Source organism: Canis lupus, chromosome 12, assembly GCF_048164855.1.
Source record: "Canis lupus baileyi chromosome 12, mCanLup2.hap1, whole genome shotgun sequence".
Lineage (NCBI taxonomy): Eukaryota > Metazoa > Chordata > Mammalia > Carnivora > Canidae > Canis > Canis lupus.
Genome location: NC_132849.1, coordinates 24805519 through 24833016, shown reverse-complemented (window position 1 = coordinate 24833016; position 27498 = coordinate 24805519). Strand labels below are relative to the sequence as shown.

At 38.8% G+C, this 27498-nt stretch overlaps 2 protein-coding genes and 1 pseudogene across 10 annotated transcripts in view; 1 reads left to right on the top strand and 2 right to left on the bottom strand.

The window, feature by feature from the left end:
- DNAH6 (dynein axonemal heavy chain 6) overlaps positions 1–27498 on the bottom strand; it is a 233560-nt gene that overhangs the window by 13143 nt on the left and 192919 nt on the right. For 7 of the 8 annotated variants that reach the window (XM_072770010.1, XM_072770013.1, XM_072770009.1 and 4 more), the window contains 7 exons: positions 23029–23189; positions 18676–18764; positions 17765–17911; positions 15942–16080; positions 9327–9446; positions 8638–8759; positions 1384–1513 (listed from right to left, as the gene is read on the bottom strand). In XM_072770010.1, the coding sequence (XP_072626111.1) occupies positions 1384–1513; positions 8638–8759; positions 9327–9446; positions 15942–16080; positions 17765–17911; positions 18676–18764; positions 23029–23189 (908 nt within the window). Of the gene's footprint in view, positions 1–1383; positions 1514–8637; positions 8760–9326; positions 9447–15941; positions 16081–17763; positions 17912–18675; positions 18765–23028; positions 23190–27498 lie in introns of those variants that run through there. The other variant, XM_072770016.1, reaches the window with a different exon arrangement.
- Positions 1–27498, top strand: part of TRABD2A (TraB domain containing 2A) — a 166108-nt gene that overhangs the window by 66745 nt on the left and 71865 nt on the right. The gene's annotated exons all lie outside the window — the stretch shown is intronic.
- Positions 23196–26638, bottom strand: LOC140601285 (proteasome subunit alpha type-1-like; annotated as a pseudogene).

Sequence of the window (27498 nt, the reverse complement as noted above, 5' to 3'; positions counted from 1 at the left end):
GGGAGAGGGGCTAGAGATTGAGTTAATCACTAATGGCTAACAGTTTAATCAATCCTGTCTAATAATGAAGCCTCCATAAAAACCGTAACTGGAGGGGTTTGGAGAGCTTCCATGTGCTAGAAGGGCAGTGCACCCTAACTCCGTGGAGACAGAAGCTCCTGCACTTGGACTCTTCTAGACCTTGTCCTGTACATCTCTTCTTGTGGTTGTTTATCTGTACCTTTATTATTTATATGTAAATATTTTCCCCTGAGTTTTGTGAACCATTCTAGCAAATTATAAACCTAAGAAGGGTGCTGTGGGAACCCGAAAATTATTGCCAGTTGGTCAGAGGTATAGGCCACAACTTGGGACTTGAGATTAGCATCTGAAGTGGAGGGCAGGTTTGTGGGATTGAGCCCTTAACCTGTGGGGTCTGTGCTAACCCTGGTTGGTTAGCATCGTAGTTGGACTCTAGGATACTCAGTTGGTGTCCAGAGATTTGGAGAACTGCTTAATGTAAGGGAAAAGCCCATGTTTGGTGTCAAAAGTGTGAGAAAGAAGCAGTTTACTTTTATAATACACTAAGAAATGTAAATCTACAGTCATTCTAAGAAAAGTGTGAAAGTAGATCTTTCATCAATTGGGAAGATTCCTTAACTCACCAGAAAACAAAGTGATATTAATTTAGCCATTTTTCTTGAATCTAGAAAAAAAATGAAACAGATTCTAGAGCAGGGCTGTCTAATGGAACATTTTACAATAATGGAAATGTTTTCTGTGTTGTCCAATATAGTAGCACTCAAAATGTGGCTAGTGCACCTGAGGATATGAATTTTAAATTTTACTTATTATATTTAAGTAGCCACATGTGGCTAGTGGCTACTCTCTTGGGCAGCACAGGTCTAGAGACACTAGGAAGCTCAAGAAAAAGTCTGTTAAAGTTACATGGGGCTAGAAACCAACTTGCTCCTAATGCTTCCGGCAGTTCGGTTGTTGAGGTGCTCATGGCCTCCAGTCTATAAGTGGAGAGCTCCATGTCAGAAGTGCTTGCTACAGGGGATCCCTGGGTGGCTCAGTGGTTTAGCGCCTGCCTTTGGCCCAGGGTGCGATCCTGGAGTCCCGGGATCAAGTCCCACGTCAGGCTCCCAGCATGGAGCCTGCTTCTCCCTCTTCCTGTGTCTCTGCCTCTCTCTCTTTCTCTCTATGTCTATCATAAATAAATAAATAAATAAATAAATAAATAAATAAATAAATAAATCAATCTAAAAAAAAAAAAAGAAGTGCTCTCTACATAAACAAAGGTGTATATAATAAAGCAGATTTGGAGACCTGCTCATCACTCAGCTTTCTGAGTTTATTCCTTAAAGTTATGATATACAGAAGCCAGGGATTATTTATTACCTGGAACTCTGGTCTGGACTGAAGCAACAAGTTCTTGGACAATTTCATCATTGCTTTTTCCCTCTCCACCAGAAGATGACCTTGGCTGAACCTCAAGTATGGTGTTGATTAAAGTGTTGGTCTCTTTGTACTGTAATGGTAGGAAGGGACAGAACAGTGAAGACTCAGATTCTTAGAAAATAATTTGCAGCACAGTTTACTTATAAAAATAATGGCAATTGTCAAAAAAGAAATTTTTTTTTTTAATTTTTTTTTATTTATTCATGATAGTCACAGAGAGAGAGAGAGAGAGAGGCAGAGACACAGGCAGAGGGAGAAGCAGGCTCCATGCACCGGAAGCCCGACGTGGGATTCGATCCCGGGTCTCCAGGATTGCGCCCTGGGCCAAAGGCAGGCGCCAAACCGCTGCGCCACCCAGGGATCCCAAAAAAGAAATTTTTATGTTGAAGATAGAATTGGTAAAATGTGCTCATTGGAAATGCACAGTACAGGTGACCCTTGAACAATGCAGGGGTAAGGAGGATTGCCCCTCCTGGTCACATAGTCGAAAATCCATGTATAACTTGATTCTTCAAAAACATAACCACTGGGGGATTTTTGGGTGGCTCAGCGGTTTGGCGCCTGCCTTCGGCCCAGGGTGTGATCCTGGAGTCCCGAGATTGAGTCCCACATCGGGCTCCCTGCATGGAACCTGCTTCTCCCTCTGCTTGTGTCTCTGCCTCTCTGTCTCTCTCTGTGTCTGTCATGAATAAATAAATAAAATCTTTTTAAAAAAAAAAAACATAACCACTAATAGCCTACTGTTGATAAGAAGCCTTAGCAATAACAGTTGATTAACACACATTTTGTATATGTATTATATGCTATATTCTTAAAGTAAGCTGAAAAAAAGAAAATGTTAGTAAGAAAATCATATGGACACCTGGGTGGCTCAATCGGGTATGCATCTGCTTTGGGCTCAGGTCATACTCCCAGGGTCCCTGTTCAGCAGGGAATCTGCTTCTCTCCCTTCTGTGCTCCTACCCCACTCAAATAAATAAAATCTTAAAAGAAAATAAGAGAAAATACATTTATAGTACTGTATTTATTGAAAAAAAAACGTGTACAAATGAACACATGGTTCAAACCTGTGCTGTACAAGGGTCATTGTACATGGTGGTCAGTTATATTTAAACATTTTTGGTTGAACAATAATGTGAATGTTCTTAATGCCACCAAACTGTATACTTAAAAATGGCTAAAGGGTAAGTTTTATGTTATATATATTTAACCCTAATAAAATTGATTTTTTTTAGCTAATCATTTAAAAGACAGTTTATAAAAATGAAGAAGCAATAATGAGAATGCTCTTTTGAAACATGCTTTTATTTAAATGACTTTTTTCTTTTTTTCTAAAGATTTTATTTATTTATTCATGAGAAACACACAGAGAGAGAGGCAGAGACATAGGCAGAGTGAGAAGCAGGCTCCATGCAGGAAGCCCAATGCAGGGCTTGATCCCGGGACCCCAGGATCATACCCTGAGCCAAAGGCTCAACCGCCCAGCCACCCAGGTGTCCCAGTGACTTTTTTTTTCAATTAGAGAAGTAGTATGGCTTATTATAGAAAATTTAGAAAATACAGAAAAGCATAAAAAAATATTCTTGGGATGCTTGGGTGGCTTACCCATTGAGCACTGCCTTTGGCTCAGGGTGTGATCCTGGGGTCCTGGGATGGAGTCCCACATTGGCCTCCTCATAGGGAGTCTGCTTCTGCCTCTGCCTATATTTCTGCCTCTCTCTCTGTGTCTCTCATGAATAAATAAATAAAATCTTAAAAAAAAATTTGTGATCCTGCTTTCCAGAGATATTTGTAACTGTATCCCCAGTTGGACATTTTCTCTTTTATGTGCATCTAATTTAAAAAAAATGAGCACATACAATTTTTGTAGTATTCATTCTTTTTCAATTTCATGAATATTTTTCTCATATCACTGAAAATCTTCACGAATCATGCTTTAAATGACTGTGTGATACTTGGTGGTATGAATGCATCATAATAGAGTTATTAATCTACTTTTTTTTGACATTTCTTGTTTTTTGATCTTGTAGAACTCTGTGAATAGAGTATCTATAATGAATCTCATCCACTATATTTGAAATTCTTTAAATGATATATTCCAAAAGAATATATTTAAACTGGATATTTTTACATTGATTTCTAAAAGCACTGTACTGATTTATACTCCCAATAGTAGTGTTTCAGAGGACCTATCTTTATCTTTGCAAGAATTAATATCTTTGCTTAAAAAATCTTAAAAAAGGGCAGAGGGAGAGGGAGAAGCAGACTCCCTGCTGAGCAGGGAGCCCCATGTTGGGCTCTATCACAGGACCCTGAGATCATGACCTGAGCTGAAGGCAGATGCTTAACCAGTTGAGCCACTCAGGCACCCCTGAATTCTATTTTTAATTTTTTTGAGGAATCCTATCCTGTTTTCCTCAGTGGCTGTAGCACTTTATGTCCCCACCAACAGTACACAAGGATTCCAATTTCTCCACATCCTTACCAACACTTGTTTTGTTATTTTGATAGTAGCTATCCTAATGGGTGTGATGTTGTATCTCATTGCAGTTTTGATTTGCATTTAACTATGATTGGTGATGTCAAGCATCTTTTCATGTGCTTATTGACTGTAGATCATCTTTGGAGAAATGTTTACTAAGTCCTTGCCCATCTTTGAATCAGGTTGTTTGTTTTTTGTTGTTGTTGAGTTTTAGGAGTTCTCTAATATTCTGGATATCAACCCCTTATCAGGTGTAGGATTTGCAAATATTTTCTCCTATTCTGTAGGTTACTTTTTTACTCTGTTTATAGTCTTTTTTTTGATAGTGTCTTTAAATGTAGAAAATTAAGAACTTTTTATGAAATCCAATTTGTCTGTTCTTTCTTTTGTTACTTGTTTTTATGGTGTCATGGTCAAAAAATCATTGCAAAAAAAAAAATCATTGCCAAATTCAAGGTCATGAAGCTTTTCTTTCTTTTCTTTTCTTTTTTTTTTTTAATTAAGCTTTTTTCCTATGTTTTCTTCTAAGAGTTTTATTGTTTTAGGACTTACATTTGGATCTTTTTCCATCAAGTTAATTTTGCATATGGTGTTAGTTAAGGGTCCTACTTTATTCTTTTGCATCCAGTTCTTTCAGCAACATTTGGTGAAAAGATTGTGCTTTCCCCTTGTCAGAAATCATTTGATCATTTATGTGAAGGTTTATTTCTGGACTCTTTTGTTCTATTCCATTGGTCTATATGTCTGTCTTTCTGCCAGTTCTCCCCTGTTTTGCTTACTATAAAGTTTTATTGATTTCTAACTTTATTTCATTGTGGTTAGAGAAGATACTTTGTATGATATCTATCTTTTAAAACCTATTATTACTTTAAATTGTGGTCTCACATGTGGTCTCTCCTAGGAAATGTTCCACATGTGGATAGTTAACTTTTTCTCAGGTTTCTTTTTTGTTGTTTCAAAAATGTTTTGCTTGGTCATGTCTTTTAATTTTCTCATGATGTTTTTCATATAGTAACATCTATTGGCTTTTTCTAATTTGATTTATTTTCTGTTGCTTTTTGGTGCTTAGAAATTCCTATTCTAAGGTTAGCTAAATATTCTGATTTTTTTCTAGATTTTTTTCTATTCAGAAACATAGGATCTTTTTCATTTATTTGTTGGAAACCTTATGTACTTTTCACACAGGTCTTGGGAAGGTAATTCTTTTAGTTCTTCATGTTTAGATGCCTTTGCAAGAATATATCTGGAATGGGTGATGGGATGTTCTGTGATATTGTCTAAGATCTTCCAAATCTATCCTTCATCAATCTCTAGTCCTTGGCTTTGAAACCTCAGTCATAACACTTATCATATACTTACCTGAGAGAGGGGCTCAGAACTTGGGATTTTAGATCTTGATTGTTAAAATTATATTTTACATGATAGACATTCTTTCAGATATGACTTTTGACATATTCATTAGGCCCTAAATACATATATGAAATATTTACTTAATGCTATAGTTAAATAGTTTGGTGTCCTTGCTTAGTGCCAGCCATTAATATGACTTTTTCTATTTTAGTTCTTGACTTCTTGATTGGATGAAAGAGTCCTGAGACATTTAGTACAGCCAGTCTGGTATTATTTCCTATGATAGTAACTGACTTAGATACAGTGAGCAACCATTTACAGTTCTCTTCTCCTAGCAAAGATTACGCTTTCTTGTACACTTGCAGATAGGTGGGCCATGTGACTAATCTGGCCAATGAAAGGTGGACTGTGTATCTGAGGTAGTGAAAAGCCTATGAATAATTCTCTAGTCTTTCTCTTCCTATGCTGCTATGAATGAAGGGGCCATCTGTTCTAGATAAGGCAACTACAATATAATAGTGCTTCTGTTAGATTGGGTTCTTCTTCTTTTTTTAAATTGGGTTCTTGCATGGTTGTGTGGAGAAGAGCCTTTTTGTCAACCTGCCAATATAGTTGTTGGTGGATTAAGCAATTGGGATTTGAGTACTTTTCTTACTGCAGCATAACCAAGTCCATCCTGACTAATATAGTAGCTCATCTACACTTTTGGGAGGAGGCTGGCGATAGGGTGGGCTAGATGCTACCATGAGCTTTTTTTTTTTTTTTTTTTTTTATTGTAGTTCTGCCAGAATATGTACAAGCATAGCTTCAGTATTTTTTTCTTTCAACAGAACAAAAAATTGTTTGTTTTTTGTTTTGTTGAATCTCCTTGCACTATCTTCCGTATCTATTATCATCTCTCATCGTTTTCTATTTCTGGACATTTTAATCTCCATTATGGAAAGCTCAGGTTTGTCCCCTATATCACATGTGTGATGATCTATATACTAGTCCTGGTCTTTAAGCCTCCAGAGTAGTTTTTACTTCTGCTGTGGTAGTTCTAGTTTCCTTGAAAGACTTCATTCTTACATATCCCCTGGCATCCTTCATATATACATGTCAACTTGTTCTCAAATTCTTGCTTTTTTCTTTCATACAGGCTGTGTCTTCTACCCTATTGCAGATGCCGAAACACATTTATCTATCTATCTATCTATCTATCTATCTATCTATCTATCTATCTATTTATTTATTTATTTATTTATTTGCAGCAGGTGATTTACAGAGGGCAAGTCTGTATCTTCTGGATAGTGTTTTCTAATCTTTTATCCTATATTTTCTCGCTATTTACTCAGCCTCTGCTGTTTTTTTTCTTTCCATTTATTAAGCCTCTAATAAGAACAGAGTTAAGAGGTATCTGTTAGTGCAGACAATCTATACAGATGGCCCTTGACTTCTGCTCATTATTACCTTAGGAGGGAATTTCTGCCTTGTATCTCCAACTGATGTGCACAGGTCAAGGTCCAGTTGTCTTTACTAGTTCCTACTAAGCATCTATGTAAGTATAGTTTGGGCTGAGGAAGGAATCATTTATATCTTTTGTGTAAAGACTCTATTGATGACAGGCAGGATTAGCTAACCTAAACCGGCTAATCAAAGAAAAGAAATCTGTTGGCTCATACACTGGGAAGAAGAGAACACAAGTCACATGGGTCCTAGGCATGAATGGATCTAATGTTTTCTCTCTGGTACATGTTTGATTGTTTCTCTCATTCTTTCCTACATCAGATGAGCTTCTTTCATGTGATAGAGGGAATGGGTTGAGTGTCAATGATAAGGCCACAGACAGCTATAGATACACAGTATCCTAGTCAGTGATTCCAAAGGAAAGAGAAAGTCCTCCCCTAATCCTAGAATCTGTATATAGTATATCTTAGGGAAGAATTCTCTCTCATTCAACATAGTCCATGTACCTGCTCCTTGGACCAATTTGAGTGGCCAGGTGATGAAATGCTGCCTTTGGCCAGGCCTGAGTCACATACCCACCTCTGAAGGTAAGGGAGTCTTACCAGAATTTCATGGAATGAGGAAGGGGCTGTTAGCCCAAAGGGAAGAGATGGGAGTAGGGCATATAGTATACCAGAAAAGTGGAGAAAGGGAGGCTAGACGGAAAAACATACCACAGTGCTCACTATATGCCTGCTGTCTCATTCTCAGTCATTGTGAACCAGTGGAAAACACAGAACTACTGTGCACATTGCCAAGAGTGTTACCTCTACCAGCAGTGCCATATTTCTCACAGGATACAGCCAGGCTTACTATGTGTACACTGCCCTTTCCCTTCTTTCATCCCTCGCCCCATGTGCCCCACCCACTCCAGAGCAAACAATCAGATATGAGTGAATATTAACACTTGGTTTGGCCAACTCTCTTCCCGAAAGTAGAATAATGAAAAACAAAATATTATTAACCCCTCACTAAAAAGCAAAGCAATTTTTAATGGTAGAGAACCATGACATAAGGTGGTAGAGCACTGACCTCCTGGAGTTTTTCTGGAAGTTCTACTGTTGTTTCCTGCAGATTCATTGATGTCTAGGTAGATATCACCCTCTAATGCTTCTATGGGCAAAATTTAAGTTGAAAAGGAAGATGATTCCCTTCAGCCTTGTGAGCAAGACTTAATATCCAACCTTTATAGTATTCCAGGACCTAAGGGACAGACCTTATTTCATGGCTTTGGTTCATCCACAGATGCCTGGCCATGGCAGATGAATAAACTGGAAAGGTATGTAATACCTAGATAATGGAGGAGCCTCAGGCGCCATGCTGAGGAACTTGGACTACTGTGGGTAACAGAAGTGGGGCATCAGAAGATCTTACAAGAGTGAAATTAGCCAGTTTGCTCTTTGGACCTACTGCTGGGGTCTGGTACTGTAATGCTGATGAGCCATGCTTTTAAAGAACACTGTTTTATTTGTCTTGGATGTTTGTTACCGTACTTTTACAACGTAATCATCTGTGGATTTGTAAACCTTTGTGTAATATAATACAGATCTTCCCAGTGTGGAGAGAAAAGGGCAAAAGAGAAAGGACTGTCTGGATTATCGTCCAAATCTCCATGTTAAGGTGGACTAGCAGGCAGATTAGGGACTAGGCAGGAGGCTGGATGATGGCCAGTGATGGAAAAATGTATGGTGATCTTAGGTGCTGTGAAGGATCCAGAAGGAACAGGCTAAGTTGGAATCAAATGCTGAAGTTGAGATCAAACATTTACTCTGCTTATTTAAGGATATTATAATTTATGGAACTAATGAGATGATTATTGATGTTTCAGGTTTATATACACAATATGATAATGGATTTTAGATTAAAAAGCCACATACCTGGAAAACTAGGTTGGCATTTTCATGCATTCCAAATATTTCTGGGTCATCCATCAAAGGCAGATTTTCAATGTAGTCCTTGAACTCTTGTAGGCTGTCAGCCAAGGGTGCAAAATAGATGCCTGTTTATTGAAAACACAGAGGGCAAATTTGTTTCAATTAGACTTTGTACCACCAAGTTTGGCCCTTCTCTGCCTGTTCAGATGGTGGCTTTAATCAACTGTCTTCCACAGAAAAGGGTATTGTTTTCCCCACTCTCCTTGCTTTCCTCACTCTCCTTGCTTTCAATACTGTGCCTGGTCTCTGCCTTTTGTTGAGGCCTTGAGTTGTGATTAGTATCCTAACCTTTTAGGGTGTCCTCTCCAGAAGATTCTGGGAACCCAGGAATGTGCTGCTGATAGCCATGCCTTGGTAAGGGCTCCAAATTTATAGAGCTTTGAAAACATATTTAGACTGAATACCACCCACTTTAGAACAAATACCTCAAACTGGTTACTACACAATAGATATTTTTGTGTTTTTACTGCCAAACTAGTTTTGGAGGTGGTCAAGCATGTGGCTGGGGTGGGCGGGCACGAGGACTAGGTTGTGATGTCTGGATGTCAGGAACTTCTGGATGGAAAACTGAGAGATGCTGTCAATGACTTCTTGGGAAAAGGTCCTTTCCATAATATTGAAAAGTCATTCACCTGATTCTGAATATTTATAATCCTCTTCTAATGTTTCAGGAGAAAAGAACCTTTTTAAGACTGTACGAAGGCATCTTTGATCCCAGGTGTCTGTAACTCTCCCGCCATATGTAATTTCACCTGAAAAGGAGTTTGCATTTTAAAACATATTTTTTTATTGAGATGCATACCCACATTCTAATAGGTTTATTTGTGTACACATTTTTGGAACTGAAAGTGAAAAGAGCATATCAGAGTTTCCTACCACTACTCCCTAAAGAGAATAAAAGTCAACTTTTAAAGGGCAGGAAAAAACCTACTATATGTACCCTATGCTAATTATTTTGCTTTCCCCAAATAATCAAAACCAAAGCCACTGAGCTCTATTTACATATTTCCTCCTCCTCCTTCCTTTTTTTGCTGTAAGTTACTGATTTGGGGTCTTTTTATTTTTAAAGGATTTTACTTATTGGAGAGAGAGAGCACAAGCAAGAGCACAGGGGGAGCAGCAGAGGGAGAGGGAGATGCAGGCTCTCAGCCTGATGCGGAGTTCAATCCCAGGACCCTGAGATCATGACCTGAGCCAAAGTCAGATGTTTAACCAGCTGAGCCACCCAGGCACCCCCTAATTTTGGGTTTAATTCCATCACTGAGCACAGTATTCTAAAACATACACACTTTACATAAAATACTGCCTATTTTTGAGACCTGCAAATAAATGGAACCAAAACATTTATAACAAGACATTCAAACTGCATACATACATTATAATTATTAAAATTAAGCTAGGAAGGAAAGATAGATCCAAGATGAAAGAGACAATGCCTCACAAAAATTATGTTGGGGAATTAAAACTTATTAATTTCCCCTCTCTCTTTTCACAGAGAAGCTACTTACGGCATGTTCCACGGTCGTCCCAAAATTATAAGTAGGAATGATATCTATTCTGCATTGGAATAATACCTATTGCTGATATAATTCCTTGGGAAAATTCCAGATCCATTGCTACATTTCATTATTTACCACTGTAGGGTTCCCAGAAGGATTTTACCTATGATACTGATATTGTCAACTTCTAAATTCTCGGAATGTTCATTTGTTCTCTTCATATCTTCCATTATGTCAGGAAGAAAGTTTTCCATTCTCTTTTAAGCTGAGATGATTGGTTGAAAGAAAGTTATTTCAGTCTTTGGAATCTCCATAATTTATTTCTAAGAGAGCACTGTCTTTACTTGCACCTCTTATAGGGACACTTATATTCCCTGAAGCACATTTGGTCTGTCTTGTTGGATTAGCCACTCAGGGAGAGGGGAGAGGAAGTAGATATCACAGCTGATGGTCAAGTAGCTAAATCTCTGTATTAGCAATTTTAAGAGGGAAGAAAGAGATTCTGCTGTATTTTCATGGGTATATAGCTTCAGTTAGCTTAGCTTCAGTTGCCTTCTAGGAAATCTTGGAACACAAAGTTCAGTTACATCTTTGTAGTAGGTCCATCTAGTCTGCGCCTAAGTTAAAGCTCCTCTTGGGTCCTTGGGGCTGGATGGGAATTAAGCACAAGTTTCTCCAATTGTGTGATGGTGTCTGGAAAAGGATGATGCCAGGAAAACTAAGACTTCTATCATTAGTAGGTGGTGAGAGAAAAGAGTTGCCCTAAAGTGTATTTTTTTTTTGAGTCACAAATGACTGCATTTTGAGAAGCAGCATAGAAATATTTTCCTTACATATTATCAGACTTTGTACTCCTCCATCCAGATTGAGTTTTATCCTTTGCTTGGATCAAACTGCATAAATAAGGAGCTCCACTATTTTGACTCAGAGTAGATGACTCTTGGGCTCACTTTTAGGAAGGAGTCTTCTGGGTTTGGTCTTCCCAGAAGAAGAACCTGTGGAGGAGGTGTCCACCATACATGCCCACCACCTGTCCTGGCCTTGGCATCACAGTCCCTGAGGGTCTTGTTGCAGATCCCAATGTGGTGGCTTTCCCCTTGTCTTCCTCACCTATCTCCAGGGGCTGGCCCAATACAAACTGGGTAGGCCTTAGGTTTGGCTTTGTCTTTGCCTACTTTGAGCTCAGATGTGTCTCCTGGACTTATGCATTGCTATACCTTACACTATAAAATTTTAAGATTCCCCCCACCCCCAAATACTTTCCTATATTTAAAGCCTCCTCAGTATTTCTCTATTCTATCCCCACTGGTGTTGCTGTATCTTCTTGTTCAGTCCTTCATGTTGCTTTTATTATAGCTTTGTAAATTATTGCACCTCTTTACACCATAAAGGATCATGATTGCCAATCATCAATTACAAAGTAGAACCAAAATTAACAACACACACAGGTTTTTCATGATGTGCCCTCAACTTACCTTTTTAAAATTTTTGTTGAAGATAAAGCTCCTCTCCATGTACATTCCCTCTTCATACTGTGCACCAGCCCAACTCTATAGTCAGACCACGCCTCAGCCTGTTGGGCTTTTGTATCACTCTTCTCTCTGTCCAGTGTGCTCTCCTGCCTTTTCTCTCCTGGTGAGCCCCACTTAGCTCAGTTTAGCTGTTCAGCACTTAGCTCTCAGTGGAGCAGTCCCAGATTCTTCCAGGTAGTGTTAGTTGTTCCTTCTGAATTCCCACAGCTTTGCACATACACTTCTGATTTGGTAATTAGCTCAACATATAGTTTATTCATTACCTCCACCCTCCATGCCATGAGTTTTTGGCAGGCAGGGTCTACATTGTCTTTGTATTTCTAGCATCTATTGTTAGTAATATAAGGCAGTATTTTCTGGATTAATGCATAAATGACTGCCTAAAATACCACGCTATGGATAAAGCATTCATTGCCTTTGTGCTTCTATCCATTTTTTAAAAACAGTACTAATAAAGAGCTATAATTTAAAATTCATAAATCCACATAAAATTTACATGTATGATTCATTAATTTTTAGTAAACCTGCAATGTTGTAACCATCACCATAATCTAATTTTAGAACGTTTGTATCATCCCCCAAATGCAATCTTGTGCCCCTTCTCAGTCACTCCTCATTTTTGCCCCTGCTCCCTGCAACCATGAACCTACTTTCTGTCTGTATACATTTGGCTTTTCTGGAACTTTCATATAAATGGAACCATACAATGTGGTATTATGTGCTCTTTTTTCTTTTAAGATTTATTTATTTGAGAGAGAGGGAGAGAGGGAGAGAGCAGGGGGAGGAGTAGGGGGAGAGGAAGAGAATCTCAAGCAGGCTTCCTGTTGAGCATGGAGCCTAACTTGGAGCTAGATCCCAGGACCCTGAGATCAGGGCCTGAGCCAAAATCAAGAGTTGGATGCTTAATTGACTGAGCTATCCAGGCACCCCTGTGTCTGACTTTTTTACTTACCATAAGTTTACTTTTTTACCTATGTTGCAGCACCTATCCTTTTTTAATGGCTGGGTAGTGCATGCTATGGTAGTACATGGTATGTCACATTTTTTTTATCCATTCACCAGCTGATAGAAGTTTAGGTTGTTTCCACTTTTTTTGGCTATTATGAAATAATGCTGTATAAACATGTACAAAGTTTTTGTGTGGACATGTGTTTTCATTTTTTCTGGGTCATATGGTAAGTCTATTTAAAACATTTTCCAAAATAGCAGCACCATTTTACATTGCCACCAGCAACGTATGAGGATTCTACTTTCTCCACATTCTTGCCAACACTTTGTTGCTGTTTTTTTGTTGTTTCATTTTTTTAATTTTAGTCATCCTAGTTGGTGTGTGAAGTGGTATCTCATTGTAGCTTTAATTTTCACTTCCTTAATGACTAAGCATCTTTTCATGTGTTTATTGGTCATTAATATGTCTTCTTTGGTGAAATGTCTATTCAAATCTTTTGCCCACTTTTAAATTGGATTATATTTCTTCTCACTGTTGAGTTGTGTTCTTTTTTTTTTTTTTTTTTGAGTTGTGTTCTTTATATAATACTTTGTATATAGATCTTGGAAACTAGCCCTTTATCTAATACGTCATTTGCAAATATCTTCTCCCATTCTGTAGGTTGTCTTTGTTTTGTTGACTGTATCCTTTGATGTGCAAAAGCTTCTTATCTTGATGAAGTCCCAATAGTTCATTTTTGATTTTGTTTCTTTTGTCTTCCTGGATGTATCTTGCAAGAAGTTACTGTGGCGGAGTTCAAAAAAGGTGTTACCTGTGTTCTCCTCTAGGATTTTGAAGGAATCTTGTCTCACATTTAGATCTTTCATCCATTTTGAGTTTATCTTTGTGTGTGGTGAAAGAGAGTGGTCTAGTTTCATTCTTCTGCATGTGGATGTCCAGTTTTCCCAGCACCATTTACTGAAGAGACTGTCTTTCTTCCAGTGGATAGTCTTTCCTCCTTTATCGAATATTAGTTTCCAATATCTATAAAGAACTTATTAAACTCAACAGCAAAGAAACAAACAATCCAATCATGAAATGGGCAAAAGACATGAACAGAAATCTCACAGAGGAAGACATAGAACGGCCAACAAGCACATGAGAAAATGCTCCGCATCACTTGCCATCAGGGAAATACAAATCAAAACCACAATGAGATACCACCTCACACCAGTGAGAATGGGGAAAATTAACAAGGCAGGAAACCACAAATGTTGGAGAGGATGTGGAGAAAAGGGAACCCTCTTACACTGTTGGTGGGAATGTGAACTGGTGCAGCCACTCTGGAAAACTGTGTGGAGGTTCCTCAAAGAGTTAAAAATAGATCTGCCGTACGACCCAGCAATTGTACTGCTGGGGATTTACACCAAAGATGCAGATGCAATGAAATGCCGGGACACCTGCACCCCGATGTTTCTAGCAGCAATGTCCACAATAGCCAAACTGTGGAAGGAGCCTCGGTGTCCATCTAAAGATAATGGATAAAGAAGATGTGGTTTATGTATACAATGGAATGTTACTCAGCCATTAGAAATGACGAATACCTGCCATTTGCTTTGATGTGGATGGAACTGGAGGGTATTATGCTGAGTGAAATAAGTCAATCGGAGAAGGACAAACATTATATGGTCTCATTCATTTGGGGAATATAAATAATAGTAAAAGGCAATAGAGGGGAAGGGAGAAGAAATGGGTGGGAAATATCAGAAAGGGAGACAGAACATGAGAGACTCCTAACTCTGGGAAACGAACTAGGGGTGGTGGAAGGGGAGGAGGGCGGGGGGTGGGGGTGACTGGGTGGTGGGCACTGAGGGGGGCACGTGACAGGATGAGCACTGGGTGTTATTCTGTATGTTGGCAAATTGAACAATAAAAATAAATTTATTATTAAAAAATATAAATAAAGTGCTAAATGGTAAAAAAAAATACTTTGTATACAAGTGCCTTATCAGACATATGATTTACAAATATTTTCTTTCAGTTTGTGGCTTGTCTTTTTACTTTCTTTATGGTGTTTGTTGAAGTAAATGTTGATGATGTCCATTATTATTTTTTCTTTATTGCTTGTGCTTTTTTACATCTTATCTGCTAAATCATTGCTGAACCCAAAGTCACGAAGATTTACTTCTGTGCTTTCTCCTCTGTAGTTTAAGCTCTTACATTTAGTTCTCAGGACTCATTTTGAATTAATTTTTATGTATCATATGAGATAAGGATCCAAATTCATCCTTTTGCAGATGGATACTTAACATTCCCAGCATCATTTGTTGAAGAATTATCCTTCCTCCATTGAGCCACCTGATACCTTTGTTGAAAGTTAGCTGACCATCAGTATAAGGTCAACTGACCATCACTATTTTGATAAGCAGTGTTGGCCCTACTGGGGTAGTAGAGTGCTGGAGGCCAGAGTATAAGGTCAGCCCCTAGATTCCAAGACCACCCCTTTTGGTCCACTCTGAGAATGGTCCTCATTCATTTTCACTGTTGTTTCCCTGCCCTCTATTTCCAAGGTTTATTTGCCTTTCATGGCTCTAGATCACCTGATTCCTCTCTACTCTTCTCTATTTCCCTTATTACCAATGAAAACCATTCATTCCCATTATTCCCCCTTTCAGAGTGCCCTTCTTCTCCCAGTTCCCAGTGTAAATCATTTCTTCATTACTTGGGCCTACATATTCCAAACTGGACCTAATTTTGGCACAAGGTCCCATGTGGCCACAATGAATATTTTCTAAAAAATTTAATTCCTGAAATATTTTTCCTTTTTTCACAAATATACATGAACAGGTCTCTGCTAGTCAATCAGTGTTCAGATTCTTATGAATTTAAGAGCACAGACCCTTGAGGCTAGACTGACTTATAAAGTCTACCACTTATAAACTGGGTGCCTCAGTTTCCTCACGTATAAAATAGGGATATAACAGTCCTCACCTCATATGATTGTTATGAGGATCAAATATGCTAATTCTTGGGAAGTGCTGAACACAGTAGTTGCATGTATCAAGAAAGATACAAGGTTTTGCTATTATTTTTTTTTTTTTTTTGGTTTTGCTATTATTATTTGGGAAAACAGCTGCCTATTTTCCATGTGTAAATATTCTCAGAATATCCTTATCACAGTCTTATCTTCACAAAGGGACCATTAGAAGTCATCATCACCACCATCAAACACTGGGGAAGGACACCATTTTTATATGGGCCATGCCCTGGCCATGTGGGCATACTGACCAGTAATGTAAATTAGTGCATCCCAGGGAATCTTTCCTTCTTGGCAGTAAAGGTTGAGGTTCAGTAAAGCGCATTCCCTGTCACTGTCATTAAATTCATAGCAGATATTCCAACCAAGAGGACCAAACTTTTTTCTCTCCTAGAAGGGAAAATGAAAATAGTCTTACATAAAATTTGATAAATTAGCTTTGTATAAAATACTGAGAAATGAAAGGTTTCTATTGAAGTTGGGCATCCTCATTCTGTTGACATCATGTTAAGATCATGTTAAAATCAGTTAAGATCATACAGTTCAACTTCATCTAGGCTTTCAGTTTGGCTTTCAGCAAACATGGGTGGCATCTCTTCCTCCAGTCCTGGCTTTTCTCCAAAATTTCCAAAAGAAAACTTGACATTACTAGAAATATGATAGAAGGGCATCTGTCCTTCATGGTAAAATAAAATATTTCCCCATCAAAATAGGCAAAAAAAGACTGACACTAATCATCCATCTTGTGGCAAAAGCTACTCCCAGTTCTAAAGAGTCTGCCTACCATCTAAGCTTTTAAGTCATATCACTATGTGCTGATTACATGCTGACTTCTCTGCAGTGACATTTTTTAAACTAGTACACAGAATCATAACCCTTGCTTCATGACTTCACATAGTGACCTCTTTTTCTTTCTTCATTATCTCCCTATCCCATCTTAATTTCTTAATTCCAAACTGATGATTATACCAGAGGTCTCATATTCCCTCCTCTTGATTTCAAAATTTCGTAAGTGTTGAACCACTTTCCCATCTCAGCTGTTTTTATTTGTACAACAAGGGCCTTGTGCCTAGAGCCCCCGGTCCCAGCCTCTCAGATCTCCTCTGGGACCTTGTTTACTTATTTATTTAGGTCATATTTTGCATCTTTAATCTTTGTTTTTTTCTTTACAGATTCTCTGTAGACCATATACACTTGAAACCCAGGCAGCCAGTCTAGTTAAGACATCATCTAGAGACGTGTAGTCAAAGAGTCAGAATTTATTTATTTATTTATTTATTTATTAAATTTTTATTTATTTATGATAGTCATACAGAGAGAGAGAGAGGCAGAGACATAAGCAGAGGGAGAAGCAGGCTCCATGCACCGGGAGCCGACGTGGGATTTGATCCCGGGTCTCCAGGATCGCGCCCTGGGCCAAAGGCAGGCGCCAAACCGCTGCGCCACCCAGGGATCCCAAAGAGTCAGAATTTAAATGCAGGGTCTCAGGATGGACACCAGATCACAGCAATGAAGTTTGAGCAGAGGGAAGGAGAAAGTAGTACTGAGTTGAAAGTCATCTTTCAGGGGACTTTGGGGCTCTGGTCACAGGGAAGAGGATCTTAAGGGTAGTAAGCCCACCCAAAAAGGGCCAGGTGAGGATGAAACTATTGCAAGGAAAATGATGGACTGACATGATATATGTGCAAATGAGGAATAATAAAAATAATACTGAAATTTTGAATGCAGGTGATTGAGAGATGGGACTACCAATTTCAGGAGTAGAGTCTGGAGATTTGGGAGACTTGGGAGTGAGACATAGCTGAGGAGGTCAATTTTGTGCTTTTGAATTTGACCTCGTGCATTTATCCAGGTGATGATGTCCCTTAGATCAGAGTAGAGCTAGGAGGCGAAGCTGAGGTGAGGGGAGTACGGAGATCAGCCACTGAGTGAGAACAACTTGGCTTCAGACCCTGAATGGGGCCTCAGCACTTTACAATGCCATTTGTAAGCTTTCATGTCATTCCCACTTTTTATTTATTTATTAACATAATGCACTTTCTTTTTTCTACTAAAAAGCAAAAGTTGGGTGTACCTGAATAATTGCGTGGAAGAAACAAATGCCAAATATTATTTGTCTCCATTTTCTTCCAAGTATGTTTTCTTCAAAAAACGAAGGTGTCATTTCAGTAAATGCCCGTCTGATATTTGCACGTAAACCTTTCGGTGGCTCATTGGTTACCTGGGTTCAGACACATATATGGCAGAAAGGGTGATTTTATCGATTTGCATTATTTCTGAATAACACACAGAGACTGAAGCCATTGAGAGGATGTAGATAACTGATACCCATGGGGCATTCCTGGTATGTGGGGGCTTGCTCTGTATCTTGCTCAGCCTCAGTCTCTGCAAAGTCAGGCCTGGTGGGGGTCTTCAGATCTACAGTGGATGAACCGTCTCCACAAGAATCTCAGACAATTTCTTTTGGTGTTCATTTTTCTAAATATGGCCAGAAAGTATTCTCAGGCCTTCTTCAGCATTGGATTTTCCATGCATCTCAACATATGTCATCCCTTGATGACATGGGACAGGAAAGGAAGAAGCATCTCTTGTTCCTGAGTGATCATTTGTATGCAGAAGCTTCCTGTATATTGGAGAATTCCCAGCACTAAAACCCAGCAGCCATACTACCTGTAGGTCTCCTGTCTCTCAAATGCTGAAACATTCTCTTAATTCTGGGAGGGGTTCCATTCTTACCACTCTGGATCCTTGACATTTTCTTATACTGTTGAATGATCAACAGGCTAGGGCACATAAAGATGGGCAGTGCCTTGGGAAACTGTGTGCCTGCATGCTATGAGGTGAAGGGATACTGACTTCCACCTTCCCACCTTGGCCACCCAGACTTTAATGTGGTCCTGCACAAGGCCTGGGCTCCCTGGACCCACTCGGGGAACATTCTGAGGCTAATCATTTTGCACCATTCCAACCATGTGCATACATTACCTTGACAGAATTTTGAAGAACTGTAACGGGAAATGTACTACTAGGCATGGAACTTAAAAAAAGTCGAAAAGTGTCCTTGATAACAATAGCTGTTCAAAACAAAGAGAAAACAACAAAAATGGAAAATGCTTAAATTATAATAATACTTTTAAGTAATAAATACTTATGGGATAGCAAGAAAAATGCTGTGAGCTCTGTTTAAAGACTAGTTTAAGTATTTTATGTTGTAAAATGTTCTAAAATGGAAGTAGAAGAAATCTTTTTGGAAACTCTTAATACATGAGAGTTTGCCAATCTAGATGTTGGCACATTTGAGTAATGAAATTAAGGACACAGGGACGCCTGGGTGGCTCAGCGGTTGAACGTCTGCCTTCAGCTCAGGGTGTGATCCCAGGTATGGGGATCGAGTCCCGCATCGGGCTTCCTGTGAGGAGGCTGCTTCTCCCTCTGCCTATGTCTCTGCTTCTCTCTCCGTGTCTCTCATGAATAAATAAATAAATAAAATCTTAAAAAAAAAAAAGAAATTAAGGACACATTAATTTTCAATACTTTTTTAAAAGAAGGTTTTATTTATTTATTCATGAGAGACACGGAGAGAGAGGCAGAGACACAGGCAGAGGGAGAAGCAGGCTCCATGCAAGGATCCCAATGTGGGACTCGATCCTAGGGGTCTCCAGGATCATGTCCTGAACCGAAGGCAGATGCTCAACTGCTGAGCCACTCAGGCATCCCTAATTTTCAATACTTGTTGCAGGTGTTAAGGGTCTCCTCTCTGAAATGGGAAAATTTTTCAGAAAATACCAGGATGGTTACTGCCAGTGCTCATGAAGTATTTTGTTTTTAAACAATTCAATTTTCAGCAAATTGCATGAAATGGTCAGAAAGTCCTATGGAGAAGAAAGAGATTTCTCCACTCTGCAGAGGAGTTGCAAACGGAACTGAGGGAGCAGGGGTAGGAACAGACTTCATAAGTAGCATGAAGACGTTCGGTCAATATGCTTACTTTGTGAGCTGTTGACAGAAAACCTAAGAAAATGAGTTCTATTCTGGGTTCAAAAGGCTGAAGTGAAGTTGGGGAAAATTATTGTTCCCATTATAGGAAGACACAGGCATCATTCCAGGATAACTTTCTTAGATGCTGGTTTTTAAGTACGTCTTATGGTGTTTCTCCAACATTCCAGGCTTGTTCCCTCCCTAGGGTTTTGCATTAGCTATTCCTTTTGCCTGGATTACTCTTCCTTTAGATTGCCTCACATTCTTCAAGTCTTGGTCCAATGCTGCCTTCTCAAAGAGATGTACCCAGAACACACTGTTTATGTTTGTTTGTTTGTTTATTTATAATATTTTATTTATTTATTCATGAGAGAGGCAGAGACTTGGGCAGAGGGGGAAGCAGGCTCCCCTGGGGAGCCTGATGTGGGACTTAATCCCAGGACCCTGAGATCATGACCTGAGCCAATAGCAGACACTCCACCACTGAGCCACCCAGGTGCCCCCAGACCATACTGTTTAAATTACTATCTACTCTTTCTCCTTATCATCCCCCCACCCCATTTCATCCTGGCCTTTCTGATCCTCCTTATTCTTTATTTTTTCCAAAGCACCAGCCACATTCTATCATACCATATAAATTACTTATTATATGCTTTAATTATTGCTTATCTCCCCTCACTAATATGTAAAGCTCTATGAGGATGGATATCTAAGGTGGTTTTGTTCACTGTCCTACCTTCAGCATCTAGAACAGTGCATGGTACATGGTAGGTTCCCAAATATTTATTGAATGAATGACTGTAGATTAAAGCTGATTTTGTGCTCTTTAGTTTAGTAATCTAAATTCATGATCTACATTAAATAGCTAAAATTACAAGTTAGTTCTAGTACAATTCTAGAGCAACACTGAAGTTGCTTGTATGGTAAAAACTATTAGGCATGGAAGTCAGACACCAACCAAAGTCTTAGGGCTAATGATTTCAATAACCAAAGCACGAAAAAGGCAGATTTAGAGAAGTAATTTTTTTCATACTTTTCCTCTTATAATTGCAGAAGCATCAAGAGTGTTAACTTTCATAGACATCGTAGGAGTTAAGAGCTGTATTGGAATCTTAGAAATTATCTTAGCACAGGGCTTCTAGCAATGATGCTGTGCAGGCCTCTTATGGCTGGGGAAACTGAGGCCCAGAGAGGCAATGTGGTGGCATGGCAGGAAGTAGTGGGGGCAGAACTCTGCTCAGGTCTTAGAATTTCAAATCCAGAGTTTTCACTTCTTCCTTGTTTCGTTTTTCTTTTGTTCACTTAATCTTTTCAGCTTATTACCTGAATGTATTTTATTTTAAATGGGTTCAAGTTAAGCATCAGAACTCAAATGGGTACATCAGTAAATGATTGTAACAAGGGCCAGAAGAAGATTTTTTTATCTACTTAAGCTTTGGTAAACTGAAGGCACTTAAAAGCCACCACCACTGTCAGTTGGCTTTCATAGCCTGTCCGGCCTCTGGCATATACTCGCTCTTGTCTCAGTCACCATTAGGCCGAACGTATCCATACTCTGAAGGCTCACGTAGCTCCACTGCAGCAAGTTGCTTTTTAGATGCCTTCCCTAGCATTTCCTTCTTAATTGTAATCCTAATCATCAGCAAGCCTTGGACAGTGGTGAATATTTTCTTGTCATTTTTCTTTAATTATTTAAATGGAAATAAGCCACAGGCCCAGTTGGAAGCATGCCACTCTTACTTGCACTGCAAAAGAGTGAAAAGAGTGGAGACTCTGGATGGTTGATGTGAAGGACTCTTTATACTTGCTGGAAGTAACCTGCAGAGGCTAGGAGGGGGGAATCAGGAAATGAGGGATCTTTAGCGGAAGGCTGCTATGTCTTGGCTGTGGTGTCCCGTGAAGGCTGGCCACTTTGTAAAGGCAGAAGTAAGTAAAGTCACTTGCAAGACTGGCTGTATAGCTTCTGCGGTCAGGGCACCAAGGAAGACCCCAGAGAAAGGACTCTGGATATTCTAGGTTGGTAGGATGCCCTTCTGACAGAGTGGTAAAGTGGGGCTCACCCTGCTTATTAACAATAATACAGTTCCTAAGGTTTCAATTATTTTTATACTAACATTTAAAAATGAATAGAATCTAAATCCACTTCTCTCTTTGTAGCCCTTTATACTTTCTTGAGTGGGAAAGAAAGTGGTTATAGTTAGTGGTAGCAACTATGAATGATGCCGGGCATGCCCATGGGGTGTGTGTGCCTGGAACCACTTAAAAGCATAAAGTTGAACAAAAATCAAAATGGCTTTTCTAATGCTTCAGCAAAGCTCAATTTTAAAAACTAAATCACCTTTTTCCTCTTTTCTGCAGTTCTTCCCTCCTTCCTTCTTAGCGTTCTGTTTTAGGAACCTGGGACCACCCTGAAGACATGATGAATGAGGTTGGCTGCCCGCACACAATTCCTGTCAAAACCAGCTAGATCCTGTATTTCTTTCTTTTTTTTTTTTTTTTTTTAATTTTATTTATTTATTCACGAAAGACACACAGAGAGAGGCAGAGACACAGGCAGAGGGAGAAGCAGGCTCCATGCAAGAATCCTGATGTGGGAATTGATCCCTGGACTCTTGGATCATGACCTGAGCCAAGGGCAGATGCTCAACCGCTGAGCCACCCAGGTGTTCCAAGGTCCTGTATTTCTCTATTAACACTATCCTCCTCCTCCCCCGAGCCCTTTCCTCCCTGTGGAAAAGGGGGCGGCTGTTTTGAAGGCCATAGCCTGCTGTAGCCTCCTTCGCTTGGCAAAGCGGTACAGCTAATGTTCCACTTTATCCTAAACTCTGTCTTCGCGTTATATTTTGGCTTTGAAGCCCTGAGGTGGGTTTTCCACAACATGGCTAGGAGGCACACATGAAGGTTAGTTAGTTGGCATAGGAGTCACAGAGAATAAGAAGTGGTGAAACGTGACTCTAAGGGGATTGGTGGGACTTTGAATCTGTCCCTTAACTTATTCTGTAGTGAAAGATTTAATTTCCTTTCTTTGTTCTAAGTCCATTTTCTATTTCTTTTATTGTGCCTATATGTCATCTATTTTCAATTCAAATGGCCTCCACAGAAAGGAACATGAAACAGAAATGATCCAGTGGGTCATACTCTCAACTTGGAGTCTGGAGATGTTTTTTCAAGTCTGGATTGTGTAATTTAACTATAAACCTCTTTAGGTTTCAAATTCCTCCTCTTTAATATGGGGAAACATAATTCCTACAATAAAAATTATTACAAGAACTGGATTCAACAAAGAAAGGCTACGTAAGAAAGGTATTATTAAAAAAAAAAGAAAGGTATTATTATGTAAATGCTATGTGTTCAACATACTTGGATCTGTGAAGGTTTTAATTAGTTCTTCCATTGCCAGCATCCAAGAAACAGCAAGATGGCAATTTTGCAAAAATACCCAGTTTCCTGATTTCATTGCATCTTTGATCATTCTTTCAGCAATGGGTCCTTGTCCTTGCCCCAGTGAAATTGATTGTACCCTGAATTCAACAACAACAAGAAATGCTGTTTTATTTTAAAGCAATGATATTATGAAGAAATGTAAATACAGTAGACTTTTTCCCAAAGTATGCACACATTTCAAATCCTCATTTTAATAGATGTGCAAATGTTTATTTTCTTGGTTTTTTAAAAAAATTTCTACTGTAACACACATATGGAAAAGTTTAAAAAAAGAACTATACAGCTCTATGAACTATCACAAATGAATACTCATGATTGAGAGTGAAAGTGTGCCAACATCCTAGAAACATCTCTCTTATGCCCCTTTCTGCTCCAATGACTTTTCCTTCCTCCCTCCCAAAGGTATCTGTTACCCTGATTTCCAACACTATAAATCAGTTTTTCAAAACTTGAAGAAATTTGAAGTCTCACATCCATTATTTCTAAGTGTTCTTTATACTGGATATAAACTCTTTGTTAAATTTTTACTGTCTCCATAGGTTTGCCTTTTCCAGAATGTCATATAGTTGGAATCATGTAGTATATAGTCTTTCCAGATAGGCTTCGTTCACTTAATAATATGCACTTAAGGTTTCTCCATGTCTTTTATGGCTTGATAGCTCATTTCTTTTTTATGCTGAATATTATTCCATTTCATGGATATACCACAGTGTATTTACCCAATTCACGTACTAAGAAACATCTTGGTTGCTTCCATGTTTGGTGAGTATGAATAAAGCTGCTATAAATATTTGTGTACAGATTTTTGTGTGGCCATAAGTTTTCAACTCCTTTGGGCAAATACCATGAAGTATGGTTTTTGGATTTCATGGTAAGAGTATGTTAGTTTTGTAAGAAGACAGCAAACTGTCTTCCAAGGTGGCTATGCCATTTTGCATTCTCATCAGCAATAAATGAGGGTTTCTGTTGTTAGTATGCATTAATATAATCTGTTTTTATGTCTCATAACCTTGCTAAATCCATTAAAATTTTTTTTGGGATACACTTTATCAGAGCAAAAGCACATTCTATTTCTGGTTTTCTCTTTCAAAGAAATGCTTTCTAGATTCTTAACTAGGGTTTTTTTTTTCCTCCATGAATGCCTGTTGAACTTTAACAAATGCTTTTTCTGCCTCAATTGAGAGGTGTTTCTCCCAGGATCTTGTCTATTAAATATATGTTACTATATCATTAATTTCTGCTCTTTTATTTTTCCCTTCTAATAGAGTTTAATCACTACATTTTATTTATTTATTTTAAGATTTTTTTATTTATTCACGAGAAACACAGAGAGAGAGGCAGAAACAACAGGCAGAGGGAGAAGCAGGCTCCCCATGCGGAGCCAGATGTGGGACTCCATTCCAGGACTATGGGATCATGCCCTGAGCCAAAGGTAGAGGCTCAACCGATAAGCCACCTAGGCTGTCCCTAATCATTACATTTTAGATTGCCCTTTGCCAAATATATGCACTTAAGCCTATAAATTTCCTTATAATCCAAACTTCAGATACATCTCACAAGTTTTGATATATTTTCACAATTACTCAACTTAGTACATGAATTTCCATTTCAGTATCCTCTTTGCCTGAAAATGGTTTAATCTTAGCTTTATTTAAAAATTTGTTTTGACAGTGGAGCACTCGGTGGCTCAGTGTGTGGATTGGATTGTCCTAATCTTTTTTTTTTTTTTTTTTTTTTTTTAACGCAGGCAGGTAAAACAATTTTATTTCACAGTTGTCTTTAAAACCACAAAGACACTATGTTCTTCATATAAAAACATTAGTACAGATAACTATACTTTCTAGAAAATGATTATATAGACCCTCTCAAAGAAAAATGCACACTATTATATGGTTCAGACAAGTTACTTGGGAAAAACACATCTGGACCGATTCCTAAAACATATCATAAAACCATGCTGCATCTTTTGGTTCAAAGTATAGATTATTGTCATCAGTAAAGGCTCCTGCATTCTTACATATTTGATAATACACATATAGACTGGTTTGTGACTTAATGCTCCATTGGTTCATCAGCCTTTTCTGCAGGTTCATCAGCAGGTTGAGCAGGCTGTGCCTTTCTCTGTCTTTCTTCAAGACCTTCCAGGAATGGAGATACATCGTCATTATCATAAATTGTAAACTCCAAGTCCTTACCAACAATTCCAATGGAAACATTCTTTGTAGTTAGGTCCTGTTTTTTTTTTTTTTAAAGATTTATTTATTCATGATAGACATAGAGAGATAGAGAGAGAGAGAGAGAGAGAGAAGCAGTCTCCATGCCAGGAGCCCGATGTGGGACTTGATCCTGGGACTCCAGGACCACGCCCTGGGCCAAAGGCAGGCACTAAACCGCTGAGCCACCCAGGGATCCCCTGTAGTTAGGTCCTGTTCTGCAAGACGTGTTTCTCGTAAGGCACGCAGACCATGTTTAACCAGTTCATTCAAATTGCACTCCATAAACCCAGACATATGTCTCTCCAAGTAAGTATGAGCTGATTGAGAACGGGCTCCAATGGACATGGCTCTACAGTCAAAATAGTTGGCAGATGAACAGGTTTGGAAAATGTGAGGGCCCATATCATCATAACCAGCAATAAGCAGTCCAACACCATATGGTCTTCGGCCATATCGTTGTGTTGGTATCTGGGTCTTGCTTCCGATTAGAGATACAAGACACAGGAAGAGGTCTGTGAAATACAAATCCGGAATCCAAACACTCCTGGTGCATAAAATTACGTAACAGTCTAGCATTCAGCAGTAAGTCCCGCAACTGAGATACCAATATGGTTATCAACGTGGAGAATTTTCTTCTGATGAGCTGCAAGCTCTGACTGTGCTGTCTTCAATGCAACCAACACTGCATGGGTTTTTGATTTCAGATGAACTGTAGCTGAACCTTGTTTGACAGCTTCCATTGCATATTCAATTTGATGAATCCTGCCCTGAGGGCTCCAAACAGTGACATCATTGTCATATTGGTTGTGAAACATGGTTCCGAGGTGCAGATTCAGGAGCCTGATTGTCCAACTCTTGATCTCAGCTCAGGTCTTGATCTCAGGGTCCTGAGTTTGGGCCCAGTGTGGAGAGTACTTAAACATTTTTTGTTTTTTGTTTTGTTTTGACAGAAATAAAATTCTATGTGGATAGTAATTTGCTCTTAGTACTTTGAATATACATTTTCTGGCTTTCATTGTTTCTTCAGAGAAATCAGTCGACAGCTTTTAAAATCTGTTTGAAGAGTAATTGTTTCTACAAATGTCCTTGAACATGGCTCCTTGTGTACATGTGACTGATTTCATTCTAGGTTGTAGATTCAGACTTGTTGAGATGTAGGGGATGGCATTTTCAACTTTAACATACTGTCAATTACAAATTGATTTTAACCAATATTTTACTCTTACTTATAATATGGATATTTTCATTGCTCTATATCTTTGCCACAATTTTGCCAATTTTATGGGCATGAAATGACATTTTTTTAAAAATTTTTTATTTATTTATGATAGTCACAGAGAGAGAGAGAGAGAGGCGCAGAGACACAGGCAGAGGGAGAAGCAGGCTCCATGCACCGGGAGCCCGATGTGGGACTTGATCCTGGGTCTCCAGGATCGCGCCCTGGGCCAAAGGCAGGCGCCAAACCGCTGCGCCACCCAGAGATCCCTGAAATGACATTTCTTTAATGGCTTTAGTTTCATGTACTTTCATGTACCCTAATTACTAATATATAAGTACATAATTACTAATTTTTAATTTTCATGTACCTAATTACTTGTACATCTTCTCATATTATCAGTTATTTAGATTTAGGTTCCTGAAATTTTCTATTCTGAAAATTTCTGAAACTTTACTGTTTATAATTTTTGTCTCTATTTTTTTAAAGATTTTATTTATTTATTCATGAGAGACACACAGAGAAAGGCAGAGACATAGGCAGAGGGAGAAGCAGGCTCCATGCAAGGATCCTGATGTGGGACTCAATCCCAGGACTCCGGCATCATGCTCTGAGCCAAAGGCAGATGCTCTACCGCTGAGCCACCCAGGCATCCCTTGTCTTTATTTATATTGGATTGTTTTCTTTTTCTGAGGTCGAGAGTTGGATGCTTAATCCACTGAGCCACCAGGCGCTATTTTCTTTTTCTTATTAATTCACAGGAGCTCTTAACAGTTTTGTATACTAATTCTCTGTTATGATTTCAGAACCAAAGGCAAATGTCTAGGATCATAAATTTTATGTATTAACTTGACTGGGTCACATGGTGTCCAGATATTTGGCTAGACAGTACTCTGGGTGAGCCTGTGAGGGTGTTTCTGGGTGAAATTTACATTTAAATGAGTAGACTGAGTA